General features: G+C 42.0%; 1 protein-coding gene across 1 annotated transcript in view; it reads left to right on the top strand.

The window, feature by feature from the left end:
- Dnah6 (dynein axonemal heavy chain 6) overlaps positions 1-24,502 on the top strand; it is a 397,099-nt gene that overhangs the window by 361,924 nt on the left and 10,673 nt on the right. The window contains exons 66-72 of the mRNA XM_004660533.2: positions 4,205-4,293; positions 7,046-7,192; positions 8,172-8,310; positions 10,664-10,783; positions 12,592-12,713; positions 17,123-17,252; positions 20,455-20,582. Coding sequence (XP_004660590.1) covers positions 4,205-4,293; positions 7,046-7,192; positions 8,172-8,310; positions 10,664-10,783; positions 12,592-12,713; positions 17,123-17,252; positions 20,455-20,582 — 875 coding nt within the window. The remainder of the gene's footprint in view (positions 1-4,204; positions 4,294-7,045; positions 7,193-8,171; positions 8,311-10,663; positions 10,784-12,591; positions 12,714-17,122; positions 17,253-20,454; positions 20,583-24,502) is intronic.

Below are 24,502 nucleotides of genomic sequence, written 5' to 3'. Positions count from 1 at the left end.
TATATAACCAGATTCAAAATAGGTTTCAGACTCCAAGGTAAGGGGATGGGTCACTTTACCACACTGCCTTCTTATGAAGCCTCTTGAATTCAGTCATGATAAAAGGAAATAGAAAAAACACTTAGTCAAAGAAAAGAAATTAAATCCTAATATATAAAATAAAAGAATAGAACCAAGCATGGTGGCACATGCCTGTAATCCCAGTACTTAGGCAGGAGAGGAAGGAGGATCAGGAGTTTAGGGCCATCATTAGTTACATAGCCAGTTCAAGACTGGCCTGGACTACAGAAGATCCTATCTAAAATGAAATAAAACAAATTAAAGTAAAGCAAAATAAAAAGTTTAGAACGGGAGGCCATGGAGAGAACCAACAGTAGGCCTAGTGTCTCCAATACCCTTTATCTGGGGTGTTACTGTGTGCCTTGACTACAGGAAGCTTGCAAGGTAAAAGAGGGCTATGTGGCCATCTTAGCAATTACTTGCTCAGTACTACCTATGAAGGTGAGGAGCTGCTTCTGCACAAGGTAACCAACCTGCTTGAGTCACTGAGCCACCTCTAAGAGCCCCTGAGCCATCTCTAAGAACCCCTTACTTCCTACCCAATTCATCCTACCCTGCTGCTGTCCCTTATATTTATTTATATAGAAAATGAAAAGAGGAGAGACTCTTACATATAATGAGAAGTACACAGTCTTCTCTATGTTCAGGAGTCCCTAGTGAGAAGAGGGTTTTAGCTAAAAAAAAAAAAAAAAAAAAAATTGTTAAAGGACTAGGGAGGTAGTGCAGTCAGTAGAGCACTTGGCGGACAAGCATGAGGGCCTGTGTTCAGATTCCCAGCACCCATGTAAATGCCAGGTCAGGCAGTGCATAGTATAATCCCAGCACTCAGGAGGTGGCTGCAGGTGGGTCCCCAGGGTAAGCTGACTAGCTAGACTAACCAAGTCAGTGAGCTCTGGGTTCATTGACAGACCCTGTCTTAATGAGTAAGGTGGAGGGCATTGAGAATGATGCTGGGCATCAACCTCTGGCTTCCATACACTTGTACACACACATGCATGCACACACACAAACACTCAAAAACAGCCTAAAAAGCTAAGGAGGGCATCACAGGAGTGGTACTTTGTCAGCTTCCAGTAGCCAGAAGAACACCTGCCAGCTGTCTTCTGGGCAGGCTGAGGACCCCAGCTGGAGCTGTTTGTGAGTTCTGCATGCATACAATTTGCTAAATCTTAAGTGGGTACAAACTTCTTCTACCTTATCATCAATGATAATCTAACCATTTAGGCCCTGATGTTTAACTTAAGCCAGCATAAAATAAAATACATTTATGGGAATTAACTGAAGAGGAAAAGACAAACAATGCAATAAACAAAAACAAAACATTGAAGTTCTAAAGTCTCAGTAGTTCTGCCCCGCAACATCATGATTGCATGCCGCATCTTTTCTCTGAGATTGTTTCCCCAGCTACAAAATTATCAGTGCCATCGCCAGAAGTCCTACACAGTAATGATTTCTAAGATCCTCTTCCACTTCTAAATTCCTACGATGTCTGTGGAGTGGAGATGCTTGGCACAACTATGTACCTAGCATGCTCAAGGCTGGGCTAAATCCAATACCAAAAATATAAATAAACAAGTAGTAAGATGAGGGGGTTTCTACAACTACCCATGGGAAAATATGAGGGACACACTTCTCCAAACCTGCACTTTTGATTTTCTTCCTTTTTAAATGTTATTTATTTGTGTGTGCTTGTACACGCACACACACGCGTATTATGTGGTGTGTGTGGTACATGCACACATACGTGCAGATTCGTGTGCACCATGTGCCCACATGCAGAAGCCAGAGGAGAACATCAAATATCTCTGTGTTTCTTCCAGATGGAGTCTACGGATTCCAGAGTGTCCCATTTTCATGAGCCCCAACAATTCTCCTCAGAGTCTCTGATCCCCAGAAGACTGGGGTTTCAGGTGTGTGCAGCCATGCTCCGCACTGGGGAAATTTTCAGGCTCCCTCAGGACCTCATGTTTGCATGGGAAACTCTCTTATCCCCTGAGCCATCTCTCCAGCCCCTTTCATTGTTTTCTTAGTGAAGCCATTAGCCCTTAAGACCTCAGCTGCTATTTGCTTCTACCCCTAATTGTTTCATCACACAACAACCTTAGTTTTGGTCTAGAACTGTACTAGAACTAATTGTTTATTTGTAATACTACACTGTAACTGCTATAAGAAGATGACAAGAAAAACTATGTGATCAGTTCAGATATACTGTTTCTGTTACTCCCCCACATCCTTGCCTTGCCCCCCGCCCCCCCTTCTACTCCTGTAATTCTCCCTGCCCCTTTCATATCTCGTGTTCAAGTTTTACCTATTCCACATCCCTTCCTTAAAGTCCCTTTTGTCTGTATCATGGGCTCCTTTCCAGTTCCCTGGCCTCTATCCATACTTACTCCCACTTAACTATGTATATTTAATATTATGGCTCTAGTACTAATTTTAAATTGTGGCTATTTGATGTGGTTAATGGAACTTAGATTACAAAACTAAGAAACATACATTTGACTTTGATCTACAGTCACTCATTCAGTGCCTACATGTCCCATGAACAACTTTAGGTGCTTGAGAATGTCAGTAAGTAAAAATAGCCCCATGGAGCTTACACTCTAGTGGGAGGGGCAGGCAAGAATTAGTCATACCACAAGTAAGTAACCCACATGACATGGCCAAGTGGTTGTGCTTTGGAAAAAAATAGAGTAAGGTAATGATGATTAGCAAGATCTGAATGGAGATGGAGAGATGGCTGAGTACTTAAGGCACTTACTTACCTGCAAAGCCTAGGAGCTCATATTCAAATCCCCAGGACCCACATAAGCCAAACTCACAATGATGCAAGTACACAATGTCACACATATGCACAAGGGGGCACACACATCTGTAGTTCATTTGCAGTTGTTGAAGGCTCTGGCACACCCATTCTTTCCCTCTCCCTGTTTCTCTTCCTCTCTCTCCCTCTCTCAAATAAAAAAGAAAGAAATATCTAAATGGAATGGAGAAGAAAGAGAAATTGCAATTTTAAATGGTGTGGTCTGGAGAAGCCTCTTTGAGAATGTGATATTTCACCAAGAAAAGAGGAAAGTAAAAGCAGGTTCCAGGCAGAGGGAACAGCCACATGCTAAGACAAGAACAAGAGCCCTCCTGGCATGTGAGAGGAACAGCATAGTATGGAATAAGAAGCCAATGCCAATGACGCTATCCTCATGTCTTCCTGTGATGGGAACAGTTTTTTGGTTTTTTTTTCCAACTTAGCATTGGCCTTGTGTATATAAAATGGAGCTCTGTTCTTTCTTGGGTTCTCTATCCACAGCTCTTGACTTAAATACAATGACTTGCTTGTAAATGCTAGCCTTGGGGTTTCTCCATATCCCCACTACCTGTCTCCCTTTGTAACTTCTCTGCATAAGGGCTCTCCTTCTTTTGCACAGCTTGCTTTAAGGAGAATGGTAGGAAATGGTTCACTGGCTAAATGTACTTGTAGTTACTGCCCTCTTTTTTCAATTGGATCTCTTCCCCATTTAAAGAGAGCACTCTTAGTATCTCATCAAGTCTTAAAAATTAACATGTCCCTAATTTCTTTATCTAACATGCCAGCTTTTAGACTACCCAGTCCTCCTAATGTGAAGTTTCAATAACCATCCCCACACCCTTGTCTTCAGTTAATGGGGTGAACGTGGACTGCAGAAATGGCTCAGTGGACAAACCACTTGCCACACAGTGTGAACATCTAAGTTTGAATTATCAGCACCCACATAAATGTCAAGCAAGCATGCTGGACCACTTGAAGTTCCAGTGCTCAGGAAGCAGAGAGAGGATCTCTAGGACACACTGGCTAGTTAGACTGGCTGAATTCACAAGCTCTGCATTCAAGTGAGAGAGCCTCAATTAAAAAAAAAAAATGGAGAGCAATCAAGAAAGACACCCAGTGTCCAACTCTGACACACATGTGCACCCATACATACATACACATGAGAGCACACAAACACATGCACACAAAAAAGATTAAAACACACATCATTGAGATCAATCCACTAAGTTTTAAAATAGCATTTAGAGTATTTTCCTTCCATAAAATAATTATTTCTTATAGAAAAGTGCTACTACCCACTAAATATTTTCCTTTCTTCTGTTTTGTCTTTGTCTTAAATAGACTATGTTATCAAGGACACCTTCCGACTTTTCCTAAGCTCCATGCCCTGTGCTACGTTTCCTGTCACAGTCCTTCAGAATTCTGTCAAGGTAATGTACACATATGGTTGGAATGTGAGGTGATTGGTCTCCAAGTATGCTCCTAGGGGCTCCAGATTGCACAGGCCCCACACAGAACCACATGAAAGTCTGTGTGGCCAGGGTGGAACGTAGAAATCAGTGACCTTCCAGCTGATAGCAAACAGGGAAGTGACTCCCCAAGAAGTTCCCACACTTGCACGTTCTCATCCTCACAGTCACCCAACTCTAACAGTATGCCCTCTGCAAAAAGACATTAAGTGCACAGAGTGATAAGAATGGATCCCTTCCCAGATAAGAGTTTCAGCATTGGAGAGACAGGAAGTCTGTTGGATTTCAATGCAGGAAGTTTCCACTATGAGGGACGTTTCTGCATATGAAGAATACAAGGTGCTTCTTTCTTCCCCTGTCCATTTCATAGGACATCATGGGACAATAGAAAAAGACAATTCCTATTATTTGTTAACGTTTTTATTAACAACTTCCATAATTACCAACAATAAACCATGATAATTCCCTCCCCTCTCCCACTTTCCCCTTCGTAAATCCACTCTCCATAATGTCCCCTCCTTCGATCAGTTATTCTCTCTTTTATTTTGATGTCGTCTTTTCCTCCTGTTATGAGGGCCTGGTGAAGGTAGTGCTAGGCACCGCGAGGTCATGGATATTGAGGCCAATTTGTGTCTGAACAATTGCATTTTAAGCAGGCCCACCCTTTCTTTGGCTCTTACATTCTTTCTGCCACCTCCTCCACCACGGACCCTGAGCCTTGGAAAATGTGATAGAGTTGTTTCAGTGCTGAATACTCCTCTGTCACTTCTAGTCAGCATTATGGTGCCATTTGGGTCATCCCAGCAGTCACTACCATTTGAAAAGAGAAGCTTCTCTAACAAAAAGTAAAAGTAGCATTAATTTGTGGGTATGAACATGAAGTAAAGTGCTTATAGTGCAGTTTGATGAGCATAGTATATGCATTTAGTCAAACAAAAGCAGGCGTTAACACTCCTAGGGCTCATGGCCTCCCCTGCCATTGGCTTTGGGTTAGGTTTTCTGTACCAGGTATGTATTTCCTCCCATGGAGTGGGCCTCCAGTCTAATTAGAGAGCAGTTGGGTTTCCCCATGACAGACATGCATGTTCTCCTTTAGGAATTTGTCTTCTTCTTTGATTCCGTTGATTTCTTTGAACATTGTTATAGTCATTCTTTTGAAATCTTTGTCAGTCATTTCATCTAAATCAGTCTCACAGGAGGTCATTTCTGGTGGATTTATAATTTTTGGTGGAATTATATTATCTTGATTTTTTGTGCTTCTTGTATTATAATGTACAGATTCTTGCATCTTGGGTTAATTTGATGCTTGGGTTTTCTAATTACGTGCAGTATTCTTAGTTGTAGAAATCTGACATTATATATCTCTAGGACAGGAGCTGACAGTGCCAGGTATGGCTCTTAAATGACTCCCAAAGTAACAGCAGAAGTGACCCAAGGTGTTGGGTTTGTCTGTTATGCAAGTGTTTTAGTAGGCTGGCTGGAGAAAAATACAGGCAAATTCTAAAATTCAACTGGACAATATTTACATTCAGTCAAAACCAGCATGGAGTATTTATGTAAGAGTGGATATTAGGGGGAAAAAAAAACAGATAATCTAACAAAGGCAAAGTTCCTAAGGGTTTGTGTTGCCCTGCACCCTTAATCTTTTCAACTGGGAGGCTGAGATTTCCGGTCTATAAAGGCTTCCACATCAGCCTGGGGTCAGTCTAACACATAACATGACCTGATGGAAGGTGCGACTAGCACTTCCAGTGCAGGCCTATATGCCGTGCTTTTTTGGCAGTTACTGACCTGGTAGAAATAGGTCCTGTTACCTTTTGGGATGGCTTTAGTCTCAGCAATGCTGTGTGCCTGCTTGGGTCCATCTTTGCTATGCTGTAGGCTCAGCTAGGCTGGCTAGGTCAGTGGGTCCACTGCTCTGATCGCCTGTGGTGGGTGCTGTGTGCCTGATCTCCCTTCCCCAGGGCTCTAGTGGTTGCTGGCCCTGGAAGTTGAGGTAAGAGAGGCTGTGGAGGGTGCCTGAAGTTGTACCAATGCTGCAAAGCTTGTCCCCACTACGCTTTCCTCACAAGCTGCTCAGCTGGTCCCTGCTGTCTTCTCCTTCGGGTTTCTTAACTTTCCGAGGAGGCTGGTATAGTGGAAAAATCCCTTCCCCTGGCTTCTACAGCTCAGGCAGAGCCTGGCAGCAGTGTGGACCAACACTACTGCTGGAGCCACTTCTGCCTGGTTCTGTGGTCTACAGAAGCTTTAGGTCTCTCCTGCTTCTCTTCTGAGGTTGTAATTTCTTATACACCTTCATTTGAGTGTATTTTTCTGTTTTTCTGCTTTTTTCCTCCCTATGCTGCTTTGGCATAGCTATTATGCTGTCATCTTACCCAGAAGTCCAGTTCCTATTCTTTGACATGACTGCAAAATCCAATGGAGAAAGCCTGACCATGCTTCCTATTTATGGGGAAGATGAACACCAAATGGGAATATTTGGGCTTTTTGTGTTGGTAGTTTAACCACTGTAGGTCTGAAGACCCCTCTCGGCTCCATTTTCCCTGGACTGTAGCTGAGAAAAATAGAGTGTAGGCCTGCCCATGCCAGAAATACCTGCAGTAGAATCAGTTATGCATCTCCTCTCAGGGGTCTCAATCCAGGTGTGTTATTTAGAATCAATGCAAGTCCATAAAACCACCCTCACTTCTGTACATGTTCTATCTAAATTCAGGTAACCAATGAGCCTCCAAAAGGCTTGCGTGCAAATATCAGGCGAGCATTTACTGAAATGACACCTTCATTTTTTGAAGAAAATATACTTGGGAGAAAATGGAGACAACTAATATTTGGCATTTGTTTCTTCCATGCAATTATTCAGGTACACTAAATTCTACATTTTAATAGTAAAAAGGAAGCTATTAAATAAAAAGTAGATAGTAAGAAATGAGTGAAAGGGGGCTGGAGAGATTGCTTAGCAGTTAAGCGCTTGCTTGTGAAGCCTAAGAACCCCAGTTCGAGGCTCGATTTCCCAGAACCCACATTAGCCAGATGCACAAGGGGGTGCACGCATCTGGAGTTCCTTTGCAGTGGCTGGAAGCCCTGGTGCGCCCATTCTCTCTATATATCTGCCTCTTTCTCTCTCTGTCTGTCGCTCTCAAATAAATAAAATAAACAAAATTAAATTTATTTAAAAAATGAAATGAGCGGAAGCTTATCAATGGTTTGGCATGACTAAAAACCATGTAAAAACTCCTTAAGTAGTAAGGAGATCTCTTCTCTCTTTCTTCTCCTTTCCCTCTTCCTTTTCTTCTTCCTCCTCTTCCTCTTCCTCCCTTTCTCTCCCTCTCCCCTTAATGGATGGTTATAGTGTCAGTATTTTTATGCCAAAAACTCTAGACGTGATGTTTGTTACTGTCTTTATGGGGAAATGTTTAATTTTTACCCTGATAAACAAATTTTCTTTTGAAGACTTCCTGAATTCTCAGAAGCGAATTTTTCAGAAATATGGGGATATGCTAATATTCAAAGATGTGTTTCTCCACCTAGCTGAACTTGAGCTAATGCTTTTAACTCATTATCATGTGGGGATAACCAGCTTTAATAGAAACCTGTTATTTTGCTGGACATGGTGGCACATGCCTTTAATCCCAGCACTTAGGAGGCAGAGGTAGGAGGATCACCATGAGTTTGAAGCCACCCTGAGGCTACAGAGTGAATTCCAGGTCAGCCTGGGCTATAGTGAGACCCTACCTTGAAAAAAACAAAAGAGAAAAGAAAAGAAACCTATTATTTTTCAGTATTTTACACAAAATTAATTTATGAAATTTTATTTCAAACTATTTCATTTTCCATTCTAGGAGAGAAAGAAGTTTGGCCCTCTTGGTTGGAATATCTGCTATGAATTTAATGACAGTGACAGAGAATGTGCTTTGCTCAACCTCAACCTTTACTGTCAAGAAGGAAAAATTCCCTGGGATGCCCTAATTTACATTACTGGTCAGTATATGCAGACAAGTGGATCCAGCTGTGGAGCATGGAGCTATGGGTTTATGCCTACCAGACCCACGTGAAAACAGTATCTTCCAACTGTGTTTAATGGTGACGATGACAACCTCTGATGTTCCCTTCGTGAACTAAACATTGTGATGAATATACCATGCAAATATTTGCACATAGGAAATTGGGGAGGTATTTTCTGTAATAATAATAACAGGGAAAACTTATGTCTCTTGTTACATGCCATACTATTTTACATACTTGATATGAATTTATGGATTAAATCCTTAAAACAACCTACATAATGTTAGTATCATACATGAAATCCTTCTAGGAACTCAACAGTGAGAAGTGGTAAATTGTGCCAATGAATCAAGAAACTTCTAAGGAATTATATCATTAGAGATCATTCATTGTGGCTCCTTCCTACTCATACTTTTGTGATGACATTACAACATACTGAAAGAAGGACAGGATACTAATAAGTTTTAATCCCCCCTGACATAATTCCTATGAGACAAGCTTTCTTTCACTTTTGATCTATCTTTCCTTTCTTTTTTTGTATGAAAAAATTTTTAATTAAATAGTTTTGTATTCAGTAAATACAGTCAGTTTGGTACCATTATTAGGCTCATCCGTGGCCTACCCCTCCCCTTGGCCCCTCCTTGTTGAGGTATATGGGTCATGCATTGTGGAGTTAGCCCACAGTTATGGGTAAGATAAATGTCTCTGCATATCATGACCCAACATGTGGCTCTGACATTCTTTCCACCCCCTCTTCCACAAAATTTCCCTGAGCCATGTTGTGTTCATTTTTGGTCTGCTTCAGTATGAGGTGTTGGGGCTCTGGCTCTCTGATTTGGTAGGAGTTGATTTTTCTCAGTGTTGATCTCTTTCCCCCTTGTGTTGGTATCCGGTTCATCAGGAAAACAGCACTCTTGCTTGTTTCGCCAATTTTTCTTAGTTTCAGCTGGGGCTCTATTGAGGTATGATGGGGTGGCTCTCTCCTTAGGATCTACATCTATCTGAAAAAGAGAAGCAGATTCTCCAACGGAGAGTAGGTTAGCACCAGGACAAATGAGATAACCCTTACTTTTGTATAGAGAATGTAATAGGTGTAGACCATATTGTAGCCCATGATTGTTGGTAACTTGATACTAGAGAGTGGGCTTATGTTTGGGTATGGTTCTGACTTGTTTCCCAGCTCCTGCTATGGGTCCCATACCATTGAGGGAATCAGTTAGCCAAATCAAGAGCAATTGGTTTCCCACCATGGCTGTGTGCCACTATTGCACTTGTGTGGGCATCACAACAGGTTATTTGCTGCTAATTAGGTTAAACCATGAGTGCTTGGACAGATATTGGTCATTTTCCCCCAGTTGCCCATGCAGCACCTTCTGGCACTAGACACGCTGACTGTCTGGGGACTGAATCACTTCCAACTTCCAGCCATGCCATTCCACTTTACATGTCAATCACATAAGGTGTCTTCAGCAGTAGGGTCTTACCACTAACCTTTGGTGGGTCATCAAGTACTCTGACAGAAATCTGCCTGTCTTTTAGGAAACCTTGTAGGTCTCTCTAATCAAAAGCTCATTGTGGATGATAGCCACATGCTGGTACTGGGAGTTACAGGTCAGTGCCCACTAAGAGAAGGAGGAAAAAGATAACTAATATACAAGAGTTAGAGAGAAGAAAGAGAGAGAAGGAGAGGGAGGGAGGGAGGGAGGGAGGGAGGGAGGGAGGGAGGGAGGGAAGATGTAGAAGATTAAGGTAAGTCTTCATCATACCCTCTCCGGCATCTTGTAGTTCAGGTGTTCCCTGGTGCAGGTTCAGCCATTTGGTCTGCCTTTTAGGAAGTAGAATTTTGTCATACCATTGCCATTTGTATCTTTCCTTTATATCTTGATAGAAATAATTTACAAGGTATGTATAGAGTTTGATTATCTTACTATGGTCCTATTTTTCTCCTTGGCTCAAACAGAAGCAATGTTTGACAGAAAGTATGTATGTTTAGAATCCTAGTCAATAGTAGGGTAACACTCAAAATTAGTATTTTGAAGCAAAAATAAACAAATAAATACAACAAAATGAAGGAATATATATGTAACTAGAGTACAGTACCATTAGTTTCTGTTATTTGAAAATAATAAAAGTATTAGGGTAGAGTATATAAGATTTTTTTCTGCTTTGTAAAAGCAGACTTTACAGGGACATAGTAGGAAAAAATTCTTGTGTGCTCTTTCTACTGTCAGTACCAAATAAATGTGCATATTAATAAACCTATTAGAATTTTGGTACTTATAATTTTTTAAATATTTAGCATATTTTAAAAATGTGACCTTCCTTTCAGGTGAAATCACATATGGCGGCAGAGTTACAGACACCTGGGATCAAAGATGCCTTCGTACTGTCTTGAAAAGATTTTTTTCTCCTGAAACATTACAACCTCATTATAAATATTCTGAATCAGGTGATGACATTTATAAAAACGACTTTCCTTATAGTGGTTTGAGTTTGAATATGTGGCTGCACAGACTAAGGAGAGTTATTAAAATTGAGTTTGCAGCATCAGCCCCTAGCCCGCAGACTCCTGCTACAGGGGAGGGTTCACTGGAGTGGATGCAAATTCCTGCCAAAGGTATAGAGAAGAATCTGAGCTCTGGGGCCCCTGCTTGATGCTGTGTTTGCTGGCTATTTGGTGGGTTTTTCTCTGCTTGGATCTGTGAAAGGGAGCCAGCTTCTTCTACCAATGATGGAACTTCCCCTGGATTTATAAGCTGAAACAAATCCCTTTATCCCATAAATTGTGTGGTTAGATGTTCATCCCAGCAATGTGGAACTGACTATGACATTCCCCAAGAAGCAGTGGATAGCATCTTTCAACTTCCCATCCAGGTGCCCTGTGACCATCTCCACAGCTCAGTCCCATTCCCATGTTTTTCACTTCATAGCTGGTTTGATAGTTAGAACACAAAGACACATATTATGCAACAGCAACTGAATTACTTTTTATTTATTTTTATTTAGTTAGTTATTTGCAAGGAGAGAAAGAATGAGAGGAAGAAACGGGCAGGCCATGGCCTCTTGCCACTGAAAATGAACTCCAGATGCATGTGCCACCTTGTGATCTGGCTTTGCATGGATACTGGGGAATTGAACCCAGCCTACCAGGTTTTTCAAGCAAGAACATTTAGCCACTGAGCCATCTCTCCAGCCCCTTTGAATTATTTTTGTATTAAATTTGATTGTAGTATATCTAAATGTGTTTTCAGAGCTATGGTCTAGTATATTTTTAATTAAATCATTAAAAATTCCCATTATGGCAATTGAGATTTAAAAAATTCATGAATTTGGAATTAATCATCGTGGGTCAGACAGTAGGTATATTGCTGGTCCTGAGGAGGATGCCCTTGGAGGACCATCTGACTAGTAGAGAGCAAACTCACAAAAGCACCTACCACTGAGTGGTAAGAGAATAATTTGATTCAATTGTATATCCTGTCATCATAAAGTAACCCTAGATTTTGACATTTTTTAGGTTTTGGTTTTGGGAACTGGAAGGGGTTATTATTGTTAATCAAGTGAATGTGAAAGCAATCTCTAACACAAGCACAAATTTTAAGACCTTATTGACACACACCTTCTGATAGTATCAGAACCCTGCTGGATGCATGCCCTGAAATGGCTGGCACATCAATCTCTAATGCTCAAGAAAAGTGATTTTTGTGTTTTGTTGTTTTTTTTTTTTTCTTTTAGTGTATATATAATGTATGCATATACATGATGTGTATATATGTTCATGTGTGTGAGTGCAGATATGCACATACCACGGGATATGTGTGGAGGTCAAAGGACAACCTCTGGTACCAGTTCTACCTTCTACCTCATTTGAGACAGGCTGTCTTTGTTGTCCTTTGCTGCATATACCAGGACACCTGGCTGGCAGGTTTCTGGGGATTAACCTGTCTCCACCTCCCATCTCACTGCAGGCAGGAATAACAGATGCAAGCTACTGCTTCCATCTTTATGTGGGTTTTGAGGATCCAAATACAGGCCTCTGTCTTGCACAGCAAGCATATTATCCAGTAAACCTTCTCCAGAGTCCCAACTCAAGAAAATTTAATGAAATTAGATGCAGAAATGAAAGCAGGGAGGCTTGGGAAATGCAGATCCCTCTTTTCTCCATGAGTCAACCATCAAAAGCAGAGAAAAACTGTAACTAGCAGTGCCAAGCCAGTCCCTCTGACATGTGTTTGTCTTCTGTGATTTTTATTAAAGGCATCTATTTTGCACCCATGGCTGACAGCCTACAGGAATTTAAGGACTACATTGAAAATCTGCCTTTGATAGATGATCCAGAAATTTTTGGGATGCATGAAAATGCCAACCTTGTTTTCCAGGTATGTGGTCCTTCAACTTAAAATATATATTCATAGTGTTATCAATAAACGCAAGGCATCATCATCATGAGCTCATAAGCTATAATACCTTTCAGTAAACAAAAGACAGGTCCATTTCACTTTCAACAATGGTTCCAGTGTATTTTGTTGCTTCTAGATCCTTCAAAGAATCATAAACTCATGCAGTTCCCACAACCCACAACCCTCCTCCATCTTGAATGTGCTACCAAGTCTATGCAATATGCTAATAGTCCATCATAACATGTAGATTTGGAAAATATTTAGTCTTTTCTCTTCTGCCCTTCTCCCTCCATGATGGGCATATTTTTCTCATGTTACACAAAAGTTTATGGTTCTATACATGATTAGATAATAAAAGTACAGTTGCAAATGTCCAAAGCATCACTTCTCAGTCTTTAGGCTAAGATCAAATGTGCAGATGTCCAAAGCAAGTAAATGAAGACCTCACTTACAGCACAGTTGAGGTACCACAGACAACAACAGTAAGTCTGTTGTGGTATGAATGTAAAACATCCCTCACAAGGTCTTGGGTGGGAGCCCTTCATCCCCAGCTAATGTGGTTCTGTTTGAGATGCCTGTGGAACCTTTAGATGTGATGCCTTGTTGAAAGAAGTGAGTCAACGGGGCCAGTCCTTGAGGTTTAACAGCCTGGTCACCCTTCCTGCTTCCTGGCTCTGGCTGCAATGTGACCAGCACACTTCTTGTGCCTGCTGCCATGCCTCCCCCACCATGATGGAATGTATGCCCTCGAAAGTGTAGGCCACAATATACCCTCCCCTTCTTAAACTCTTTTCTAACAGGTATTTGGTCACAACCTTGAGTAAAGTAACCAATCTAAAGTCCAAAGAATAAATTGTCTTATTTTGCTCCTCTGTCTAGAACTTGGATGTTTCATAAGAGTGGGCCGAGATCCTCAGCATAATATTTGAGGGTCCCTGGTCACCTCCCAGTTTCATCATCTTCCATGTATAGGCATCTTTAGAGGACCAAGCTATGTCTCTGGTCGCTCTGGAACTCTAAATGTTAAGGACTAGGTTTAACCTCAAGAAGTTGAGGAGGGTCATCTTTTGTTTCAACATGAGTTTTGGCCCTATACATGTTAAGGGATGAGGTTTGCCTAGCTTTCAAGAAATTTACACAAAACAACAAGGGACTCTCCACACAGAGCACTAAGAGATCAATGTCCTGATACTTTATTTTGTGTTCTCTAGCAAAAAAAAAAAAAAAAAAAAAAAAAAATTGTTTTGTCATTCACTGGGAGTTAAAATATTGTGGCATGTTTTTCCTTGTTCTACTTCTAGGAGGAAAAGCTGGTGGCTAAACCCATTGTCAATATTTACTCCAATCTGTCTTCTCTAAAAGGAGGAGCGGGGAGGAAGGAAGGGGAGAGGATAGGAGTGGGCAAAGGAGAGTATGGATATGGTAGGTGGTAGGTCTCACTGTGTCTTGAGAGGACAGCTCTGTCAGCAGGGGTACAGTTCCTGGCAGGATGAGCCAGGCATGTAGATTTTCCTGTTTCCATTGGTTTCAGAATGGCTGGGAGAACAGCTACACAGTGAGCCCCAGGGAGTTTTCTTCTCCTGCCTTCTTCCACTTTTCTACATTAGCTCATGCCCCACTCTAACCTCTTCCCTTGGCACAGTTGTCCCTTCCCTATTCCATAAAATTCTGATAAAATTTCCAACCACTTCACCCCCATACACACCTACACAGAGGTAGGCATGTGACCTAAGCTTAGCCGAAGGCTGCACCTCCTCCCTTAGCCACTCTGATTGTCCCATGTGGAATACACAGATGCTGGGTTACAGTGAGAGCTCCCTCTTGCTTCTGAAATTACTGGCTTGGATGCCATATATCTACAGCTATCTGACATTTTCTCTACCACTCTCCACTCCTCCCATCAACCACATAGAGGAAGCTTATGAGGAAAGAATAAGTGTGGCAGCTAAGCATGTATAGAAGAGAGGGTCAAAAGCACCATGCCTTATAGAGGAGGCAAAATTCCATCTCTACCCACTTAAGGACCTGACTGAGCCAGAAAATTAAACTCACACAAGAAAGTAACAAGAGAATTACTTACAAGTTTAGTATAAGCTTTATGTGATACCAATAAGGAAATGAAGACCAAAGAAGCAAAAGAATTTTGTATTGGTTAAACAAGGAGAGACAAATAAGAAAGACACTAAATTATGTAGAAAGGGCCAAAGAAATGAAGCATTTTAACAAGTCTGTTATGCCAAATCCCCATGATAGAATGTTTCTTTTCTCCCAGTACTATGACATCTTTCATATATGGGTTTTTATCTCCTGGTGTCAGGAAGAAAAGGGAGATTACAATGGCCTTCCCTCTGTGTCTCCTTGTTGCCTTCAGCTAGAGTCAGTGCTGAAGTCAAAACAACTCACTACAGAGTAGCATGTTCCACTAACCTTCACCTGAGACTCACATTAAGTCAGGAAATTCAGTATTAACATAGAAGCTATAAATTATTTCTTTCTCCACTCAGCAAATTATACTTACATAAGTGTTTATTGGAAACTAGTAAGGTGCTGGAAAAGGGTAGGGAGGGAGAGAGGTCTGAATGTCGCAAACTCAGCTCAGCAGTTATCTTTGCTGCTGCCTAAGCCTGGCATATGTGCCCCCACTTCACTGTCAAAATGTTACTGGGTTTTGGGGGAAGGGGTTGAGGCAAACCCAACAAACTGGCCTATTTTTATGTGAGAGAGCAAGAGCGAGGGAGAGAGAAAGAGAGATTGAGAATTGGTGCAACAGGGCCTCCAGCCACTGGAATCGAACTCAAGATGTGTGTGCCAACTCGTGCACATGTACAACCTTGCACGCTTGTGTCACCTTGTGCATCTTGCTCACATGGGACCTGGAAAGTTGAACATGGGTCCTAAGGCTTTGCAAATAAGCAGCTGAACCGCTAAGCCATCTCTCCAGCCCAAAATGTCACTTTCTAACAAGGTGACCCTAAACAAAGTAGACATGAAGGGGAAGTGGGTGTTATGAGAACAGATGTTAAGGTTTCTTTTTTAATATTCATTTATTTATTAGAGAGAGAGAGAGAATGAGTGTACCAGGGCCTCCAGCCACTACAAATGAAACAGACACAGGCACCACCTTGTGCATCTGGTTTATATGGGTCCTGGGGAATTGAACCTGGATCCTTAGGCTTCACAGACAAGTGCCTTAACCACTAAGCCATTTCTCCAGCCTAGATGTTAAGGTTTCTATGAACAGCCAAATAAAAAACCAACCAGGATGTCACAGCTGCCATCCCATACATCAAATTCTTCTCATATAGTAAAGCCAAATGCTCTATGACCAACCTAGACCAGCCTGGAGGTGTTCCTCCTCATCGCTGACAAATACTCCATAGAGCCCATTGCTGTAGAATTAAAATCTCTATTGGCCAAGGGTTTTCTATTTGGACTGTGTGGGCCTAAAAGTGGAGGAGGCTCGTGGCCTCAACTGCCGGGTCTGTCATCCTGCTGAAGAGCTGCTTTACTGAGGAGGAAGAAGGATGTGAACAGAAGTTCTAGGTTCAAGTGAAGCCAGCAAGAAGAGGAGCTGGCTCTGCCTTCTGTTCCAACTCAGGGATGTTGTGTGCATGGTGTCTTGGGCCCTGCTCATCCAGCCCACAGGTCCATCAGGGATCATGAGCCCACCTGCCACAGAGGCCACTGACAATGAGGTGAACTATTTTACCAAGCTAGAATTGCAGACAAAATCCACTGTTCAGTAATATGCTGGAGAAGACAATGAGATGATGGCTGATGGTGGAGTAGCATTTACTTGTCATACCAATCCATGGGTAAAATGTTGTACTCAGCAAGATATATGTTATGAAACATTGTGTCTATAGCTAACAGGAATGTACGCTGAAATTTTGGTTAGGAAGGTAGATCTTGGATAGGGAGATAGCACAATGAAGAAGGCACTTGTTGTATAAGCATGAGACTAGAGTTTGGATCCTCAAGTGAAAATGCCAGGTGGAAAGAGTGACCCACTTATATGATTCCAGCACTCCAAGCAGGATACCTAGGGAAAACTGGCTAGCTGGACTAGCCAAGTTGGCAAGCTCTGAATTTAAGTGAGAAAGTCTGTCTCAGTAAATAAAGTGGAGATTTATCAAAGTGTACACCCAACATCAACCTCTGGTCTCAACGTGCATACACAAACATGTGTACCCACATACAAGTGGGTATACATACACACATGCATACCACACACAAACATACTACAAACAGGAATCTGTTAATTAAGTTAAAAAGATCTCATCACAACTAAATATCTTTGTTTTTGAAAACTTCCCTTATTTTGATGTATGTTGCAAACTGCAACTTGACGATCTTATCTTTGCTATGTTCTCTTACCTCCATTGCAGTACAAAGAGACCAATACCTTAATCAACACCATACTAGAGGTTCAGCCAAGGTCATCTGCTGGTGGAGAGGGGAAAAGCAATGATGAAATTGTCCAGGAACTTGTTGCTTCTGTCCGGTCCAGACTTCCAGGTAATAAATAATTCCTGGCAGCTGTGTATAATGAAATTTTAGCAATGAACTCAGATAACTGAATAGTAAGCAGATGTTCAGGCTTGATTTTTTTTTCATAGAGCTTTCTTTCCCTAGAGAGCTCTTCTGACATGGAGCTCTGTATTCACCGTCCTCAGCAGCCCACCGAAGCCTTCAGAGCTGGTTTACAGCCCATATGGTCAGTTGGCTTATGACCCATGTAACTTTAACCAGACTTCACCCTGAGCTTTCCTTGCCTCATGATTCTAAAGTCTCTAGACCTGTGCTGTCCACAACAGTAGCCACTGACCACATGTGGCAAATTTCTAACCTTAAGTAAATTTAAAATTCAGTCCCTTGTTTTCACTAGATACATTTCATATGCTACTGTATTAGACAGCACAGATAGCAAGTGTTTCCATTATCATTGAAAGTTTTAGTGGAGTCCTGCTCTACAATCCAGTTCATTATTTTTCTTTATTTAGGAGAAATGGTAGATTACTTTAACCTTGTCTTCTACTGAGCTAAGGAATCTCCCTGAATGCTCATAAAAGATCTCCTTTCACCCTTCACTTTGATTGTCTATAGATTTAGATCCCTAGATATATTGTTCATGGTGGGAAATGTTGTTATAACAAAAGAAAGAAAAATGAGGCAAAAAAAAAACAGAGCTGAGCTCTGCCAATACTCCTACAATCTCCAGAAGAACAGGAGCCATATGACCTGAAAAGAGTCTTGCTGTCTGCCTCTGGGAAGGAGGCCTCAACATAGATGCCTGCCTGGGTAGACAGTCGACAGTCATTTCAGAAGGCAATGCCTAATCAATAAATTCAAGGTGTGGGGCTGGATGGGGAAGATGCATAGATGAATGGAGGGCTGCAGAGACAGGGTCTAGCTTCATTGTCCCATGGACACTGGGGAGGTTCCTCTCTCCACACCTCTTAAAGCTTATGCTTTTCCCATAAAATAAGGAGCAAGCCATCTGCTGAGACTGAGAACACAGGGGCATTTGGCCAAGAGTTTGAGAGAGAGGGATGGCTCAATGGTAAAATGCATGTATAAGGGTCTGAGTTCAGATCCCTGCACCCATGTATAGCCAGCCATGGTGACACACACTTGTAATACCAGCACTGGGAAGGTGGAGGCAGGAGGATGCCCAGGACTTTGTGGCTATCTAGTCTATCCCAAATGGTGAGCTCTAGCTTCAGTGAGAAGTCTTGTCTCAAAAATCAAAGTACAAAATGGCCTGAATATCCATGACCTCATAGTTCCTGACAATACCTACACAAGACTATCATAAGAGGAGGAAAAGATCACGACATCAAAATAAAAGAGAGACTGATTGAGATGTGGAGGAGATATGATGGGGAATGGAATTTCAAAGGGGAAAGTGGGGGGAGGGAGGGTATTACCATGGGATATTTTTTATAATCATGGAAAATGTTAATAAAAATTGAGAAAAAAATAAAAGTACAAAGCAATTAAGGACAATACCTGATATCAACCTTTGGCCTACACGTGTACACATACACACACACATTCCAAAACCAAAAGAATTAATGGTTTGAAATTGCCCCTCAGAGGACCGGCACGGGGGGAGACAAGGCCTGCATATCCACAGCTCTGTGGAACCAAAAGATGGGACCAACCCACACTGCTGCGTGATTTTTCTCCAGCAGTCAAATTGTGAGTGTTTAAGAATTAGATGCATGTATTTTGAAGCCATTCACACTTTGCACAGATTTTCAAGGAAAATGAAGTTCCTTTCTTATAAATCATGTAGTTCACCTGAATAACCATTTAGAAGATAGTAGAGAGAAATGAGAAATCAATCTTCCATCTAGTTTGAACCATTCAATAATTGAATCACTTTTCTTTGAATAATGCTCAGTTACTTGAGATAAATGCTGAGTTTCTCTTAGCTCAGTCTGCTACTCCCATCTCTTCTCCTGGATACAGTACAGGTCCTCAGGGAAGAACTAGGTTTACACACTAATATGGGCCCCTTAATCTCTGGGATGTCTATTTACCATGTCACCTCTTTGTTCTGTAGCATTTGCCACTGAGGTCATCAAAACTCTGCCTCCTATTCAGCTAAAGCCAGGTACACTTTCTTGGGTCCTCATGCCCAGCCTACTCACCCTGTGGAGACTGCTTTACTCAGGCATGCAGATTCCACTAAGTCACACTGACTTCCATTCCATCCTCTTTCCCTCACAGTCACCTGGAAGGTGACTCTTTGCTCTCTGGTTCATGCTTTCTTTTTACATGAGCCCAACCAGTCGATCATAAGCACTGATGACCTACCCACCCATGCTCAAGCTAGAGACCACATAGTCCAAGTGAGCACTGAGCATGAAAATACCCGTCATGAGAAACAAAATTCTGAGTTAAATGTTTATACATCATGGGGCTGGAAAGATGGCTTGGTGGTTAAAGGAACTTGCTTACAAAGCCTGCTAGTTCAGATCCAATTCCCAAGCCACCCATGTAAGCCAGACATAAAAAGTGGCACAAGTGTCTGGTGTTCATTTGCAGCAACAAGACACACACACACAGAGACATGCGCAAGCAAATAAATAATGTTTAAAAACTGAAAAATAAAGGTGAAGTTATTTTTAAAAATGTTTACACATGCACTCCAAATTTTTCCCTGATACACATGAACTTAAACCTGACTTTTAATGTGACCACTTTAATATATACACTCAGGTGGATCACCAAAGAGTTATACATAATTGAAATGAGACTTGAGAAATAGCTCAGTTGGTAGAGTAGTTGCCTTGCAAACATAAAGACCTACGTTGACTCTCTAGAACTCACATGAAAAGTTCTGGCCATTATTTCTGGTGAGGCAGAGATAGGTGGATCCTTTGGGCTAGGTTGACAGCCAGACTAGCCTACTTGACAAATTCTAGGCCAATGAGAGACCCTGTCTCAAAAGAAGTGGGTGGCTTCCGAAGTTGTCCTCTGATCTCCACACATATAGACACATGCTGCATATATATCTGCTTAAATGAACATGCACACACATAATTTTTCAAAAAGAAATATCATCACTTTTAAGCTCTGTGCTTTTGGCTCAAATGAGAGAAATTGGCTTTAGAAAAAGACATAGGTTAGGTAAATCCATGACAGATACACTGTTGTAAGGACAGAAATCAATAATGACTGGTCTGAGGACCCAGCTTGTGTGTTTCAGAATCCCTGCAAATGGAAGGTGCTTCCGAGACTCTTTTCGTCAAGGATCCTCAAGGACGCCTGAACTCTTTGACCACCGTTCTTAGCCAGGAAGTGGACCGGTTTAACAATCTGCTGAAGTTAATACATGTATGAGAGCTCACCTTCATTCTTGCCTCTGGGTACCCAAGCCTTCTGGAGAATAGTATAAGAATGAGTGTGCTTCAAATTCTCCATTCCCCTCATTTCAAAATTTCTATTTGGTTATGCTAACAGCTCATCAGACTCAACTCTTCTAAGGTTGAATGAGTCCACCTTTAGCAGGTTAATACTCCCTTTTTCTAATAATGACTATGTAAGAACATACCATAAAACCTTGGGCTCTTCACTTCCTAACTTGCATTCTCAGAATTACCATCGACTCACTAGAAATTAACCAGGGAAGCACTCACTGGAGAGTAAGTCGGAGTTTGGTCCTTGTGTCTGCTTTGCATTTAATCACACAGACTTCATGAGACTATAAAAACCAGAATTTCACAACATGGACTATAGATGTCTATATTGGACTCCTCAGTAGTCTGAGAATAAGAATTCCTTGACCCCACTTACAATCTACTGGGTTAGAATTTCTTGAAGTGGGGCCTGGGGATATGAATTTTAAATCAACTCCTCCAATGATTTCAGTGCAACTAACGCTTGCAAACAACTGTTAGTGCCTTTGCCTTGAGCTTACAGATGCTCTCTGAATTTCCTTGCTTTATAATGATGATCAAACACCTCCCTATTTTCTCTGCATAACTTTTACAAAAGAAAGACAAGGGCTTGACAGCAAAAGTGCCATTGCTTAAGCAGAGAACTAAACACCTGACCCAGCTTGGAGACTTGGGGATAAGACTCGGGGGTGGGGGGCGGGATCTAGGGTAGATCATTCAAAGCCAGAGACCACTTCTGTTGCCTATTGAGAAGGCACTCTCTGCAGGTGCAATGTAGCTAATACCAGGCTTACTGGATAAGTGGGCCCTGAGTCAGCTGGGTATATGTGGTCCTCCCTTTAGGACTATGACATCAAGGTCAGCAGACCAGGGGGCAAGATCAGAGCTGATCACCTTTATATTCAATGAGGTTAGGCTGCTGTGATAAAGACCTCAATACAATCCAAAACAAGGGAGACATTCATGTTAGTCTCCCTCACAGCCCAAAGGAAGTTCTGTGAAGACATCATTCAGCTTTGTTAACTCCTCTGGGGATAAGCAGGTTGGCTTGTCCACCCTCAACAAGTAACTTCCATCTCTGGACCTAGTATTGATGCTCTAGTTATCACCCTGCCAGCCAGTGGGAAAGACCAAAGGGAAGGTTGAAGGAAAGCAGCTTTCTTAGGAAACCATGATAGTTTGGGCATGTGGCACAGACTGTGGCCCCAGCACAGACAGGAGGATTAGGAGTTCAGGAGTTCAAGGTCATCATCAGGTACCTAGAGAACTCAAGGCCAGCATAAGACCCTTTCTAAAAACAAGTGAACTACAAGTTACATATGAAATTTCTCCTTACATCTTAACCAGGACTTGGTCATACTAGCCACATTCTAGCTGAAAAGAAGGCTGGGAAATATAGTGTCCATGTGGCTTTCACTAAGGAAGTGCACTATCATTCTGAGGTAGAAGAGATGAATGTGCCTTGTCCACATCATGACCTTTTATCACCTGAATACAGACAAGTCCAAATGTCACCTCTTACTTGACCCCAGCCCTTCCTTCTACCCTGCCAAATGACTTAGGGGTACCTTCTTGAGGCTTCATAATTTCATGTGCCTCTACCAATATACTTAGCACATTTCTTACATATTGCCAAATTATAGACAAAGAACTTCTTTAAATATTTTATTTTATTATTATTAGAGAGAGAGAGGCAGACAGAAGAGAAAGAGAGTGGGCAGAATGGACATGCCAGGGCCTCCAACCACTGCAAACAAACTCCAGGTGCATGCACCACCTTGTGCATCTGACTTCTGTAGGTACTGGGGAAGCAAACCTGGGTCCTTAGGCTTCACTGGAAAGCACCTTAACAACTAAGCTATCTCCTCAGCCCTAGACAAAGAACTTCTTAAATACAAGGGAACTGATATATATCACTTCTTCCTTAGTATCTGACACACTAAATCTTCCATAAATATTATAATTGTACAAGTAAAGTGAACAAATGTGGTTCTTTACTCTCCCCATCATCACTTCTGGTCAAAACAAACCATAGCCCAACAACAGCAAAGAAGCTAGCATAATGCAAGTGTAAGGAAATCTAGCATGAGGCAACCTATGGGGCCATCCAGAGTCATGGCCAGGCATCCCCACCCCTATGTGCTGTGCTTATACTAACAAGGCTTCTCTCACCCTGATACCTGCCCAGGCCTGCCTTGCCAGGATTTGTCCCCAGCCTCCCCTTCACCTCCCTTTGGAAGCAGCAATGCAGCATTATACTGACATTAGAATGACCAAGGGAAGGTGGCAGCATCCAGAGACCCCAGAGCTTACTCTCTGCCAGACAGTTAGAGAACTGTGAGCTGGCAGGTCTTGGGAGTAATTACACCTCCCTACTCTGGAGGCTCCTAGCCACAGGAAAGAAGGTATTTTAAATATGCATTTTCTACTTAACATATCTGTGTGTTAGCTGCCTCCTTGAGAGAACCAGCTGTACTATGACCTGTGTCCACCTGAAGCAGGACTTGAAGTCTTGGAGTCTTATCCTTCCACCATATCGTATTATGGGTTACCCTGCATTTGAAGTCAGTCTCCTACTTTCTACTTTTGCTGTCTAAGACAGAGACCATGGCTGATAAACTGATACAGATGGTTCTTCAGACCTTAAGAACATATTAGTTAAAACCCTTCTTGGGGATGAGGAGATGTTCAATGACTAAAGTGCTTGCTGCACAAGCATGGAGATCTATTTGGGTTCCCAGCACCCACATAAAAGTTGGGGATTGGGCTGAAGAGATGACTTAGCAGTTAAGGTGCTTGCCTACAAAGCCTAAGGGACCCAGGTTTGATTGCCAGTATCCACATAAGCCAGATGCACAAGGTGTCACATGGTCATTTGCAATGAAGTATCCATTCATTCTCTCTCTCAAATAAATAAATAAACATTTTTCATTGCTGAGGTTAGTGGCTTATTGTGGTAATCCCAGAACAGGGGAGACAGAGACAGGAGGATCCCTGAGGCTTACTGATTAGCTCATCTTGCCAAATTGTTGAGCTCTGTGTTGGTGAAAACTCCTGTCACAAAAAAATAAGGTGTGAAAATTAATACAAAATATAAGTTACATGTGGTGGCACATGTCTTTAATTCCAGCATTCAGGACACTGAGGCAGGAGGATTGCTGTGAGTTCAAGAACAGCCTGTACTGCAGAGTGAGTTCCAAGTCAGCCTGGGATAGAATGCTCACTCTGCTTCAAAAATTAAAAATAATTCTGGAAAGATGGCTTAGCAGTTAAGGTGCTTACCTGTGAAGCCTAAAGATTCATGTTTGACTCTTCAGGTCCCACATAAGCCAGATGCACAGTGACACAAGCGTGCAGTGTCACGCATATGCACAAAGAGGTACACACATCTGGAGTTAGATTACAGTGGCTGAAGGCCCTGGCAGGCCCATTTCCTCTTTCCCCCTCCAACTCCCCCACTCTCACATAAAAACAGTCTGTTGAGCTTGCCTCAAAAAAATTAAAATAAATAGGTAAAGAGTAACTGAAGACACTGACAGTAACCTCTGGCCTCCATACACACATGTGCACACATAGCCACATACGCACACAAAGTGAACCCTTCTTTTTTCACCAATTGCCCCTCATGGAAACAGGCACAGGGGGGAAGGATGAATAGTTCATCTAGGAGGGTGTGCAAGGACGACCTGACCTCATCCGTATGGCACTTCTCTCTAGGACTGATTCTCTCACATCAGTTGTGCCTCTAACATTTTCCTATTTATATTTTCTAACTATATGGAAGTTTTCACAAAACCAGACCTCACAAGGGCCACCACCAACTTATGTGTTCTGCTTTTGTCCTTGGCCAGTGGCAAG

The sequence above is a fragment of the Jaculus jaculus genome, chromosome 6 (genome assembly GCF_020740685.1).
Source record: "Jaculus jaculus isolate mJacJac1 chromosome 6, mJacJac1.mat.Y.cur, whole genome shotgun sequence".
In the NCBI taxonomy this organism is placed as follows: domain Eukaryota; kingdom Metazoa; phylum Chordata; class Mammalia; order Rodentia; family Dipodidae; genus Jaculus; species Jaculus jaculus.
Note: the sequence above shows the minus strand (reverse complement) of the source record. Positions and strands in the feature narration are given on the sequence as shown.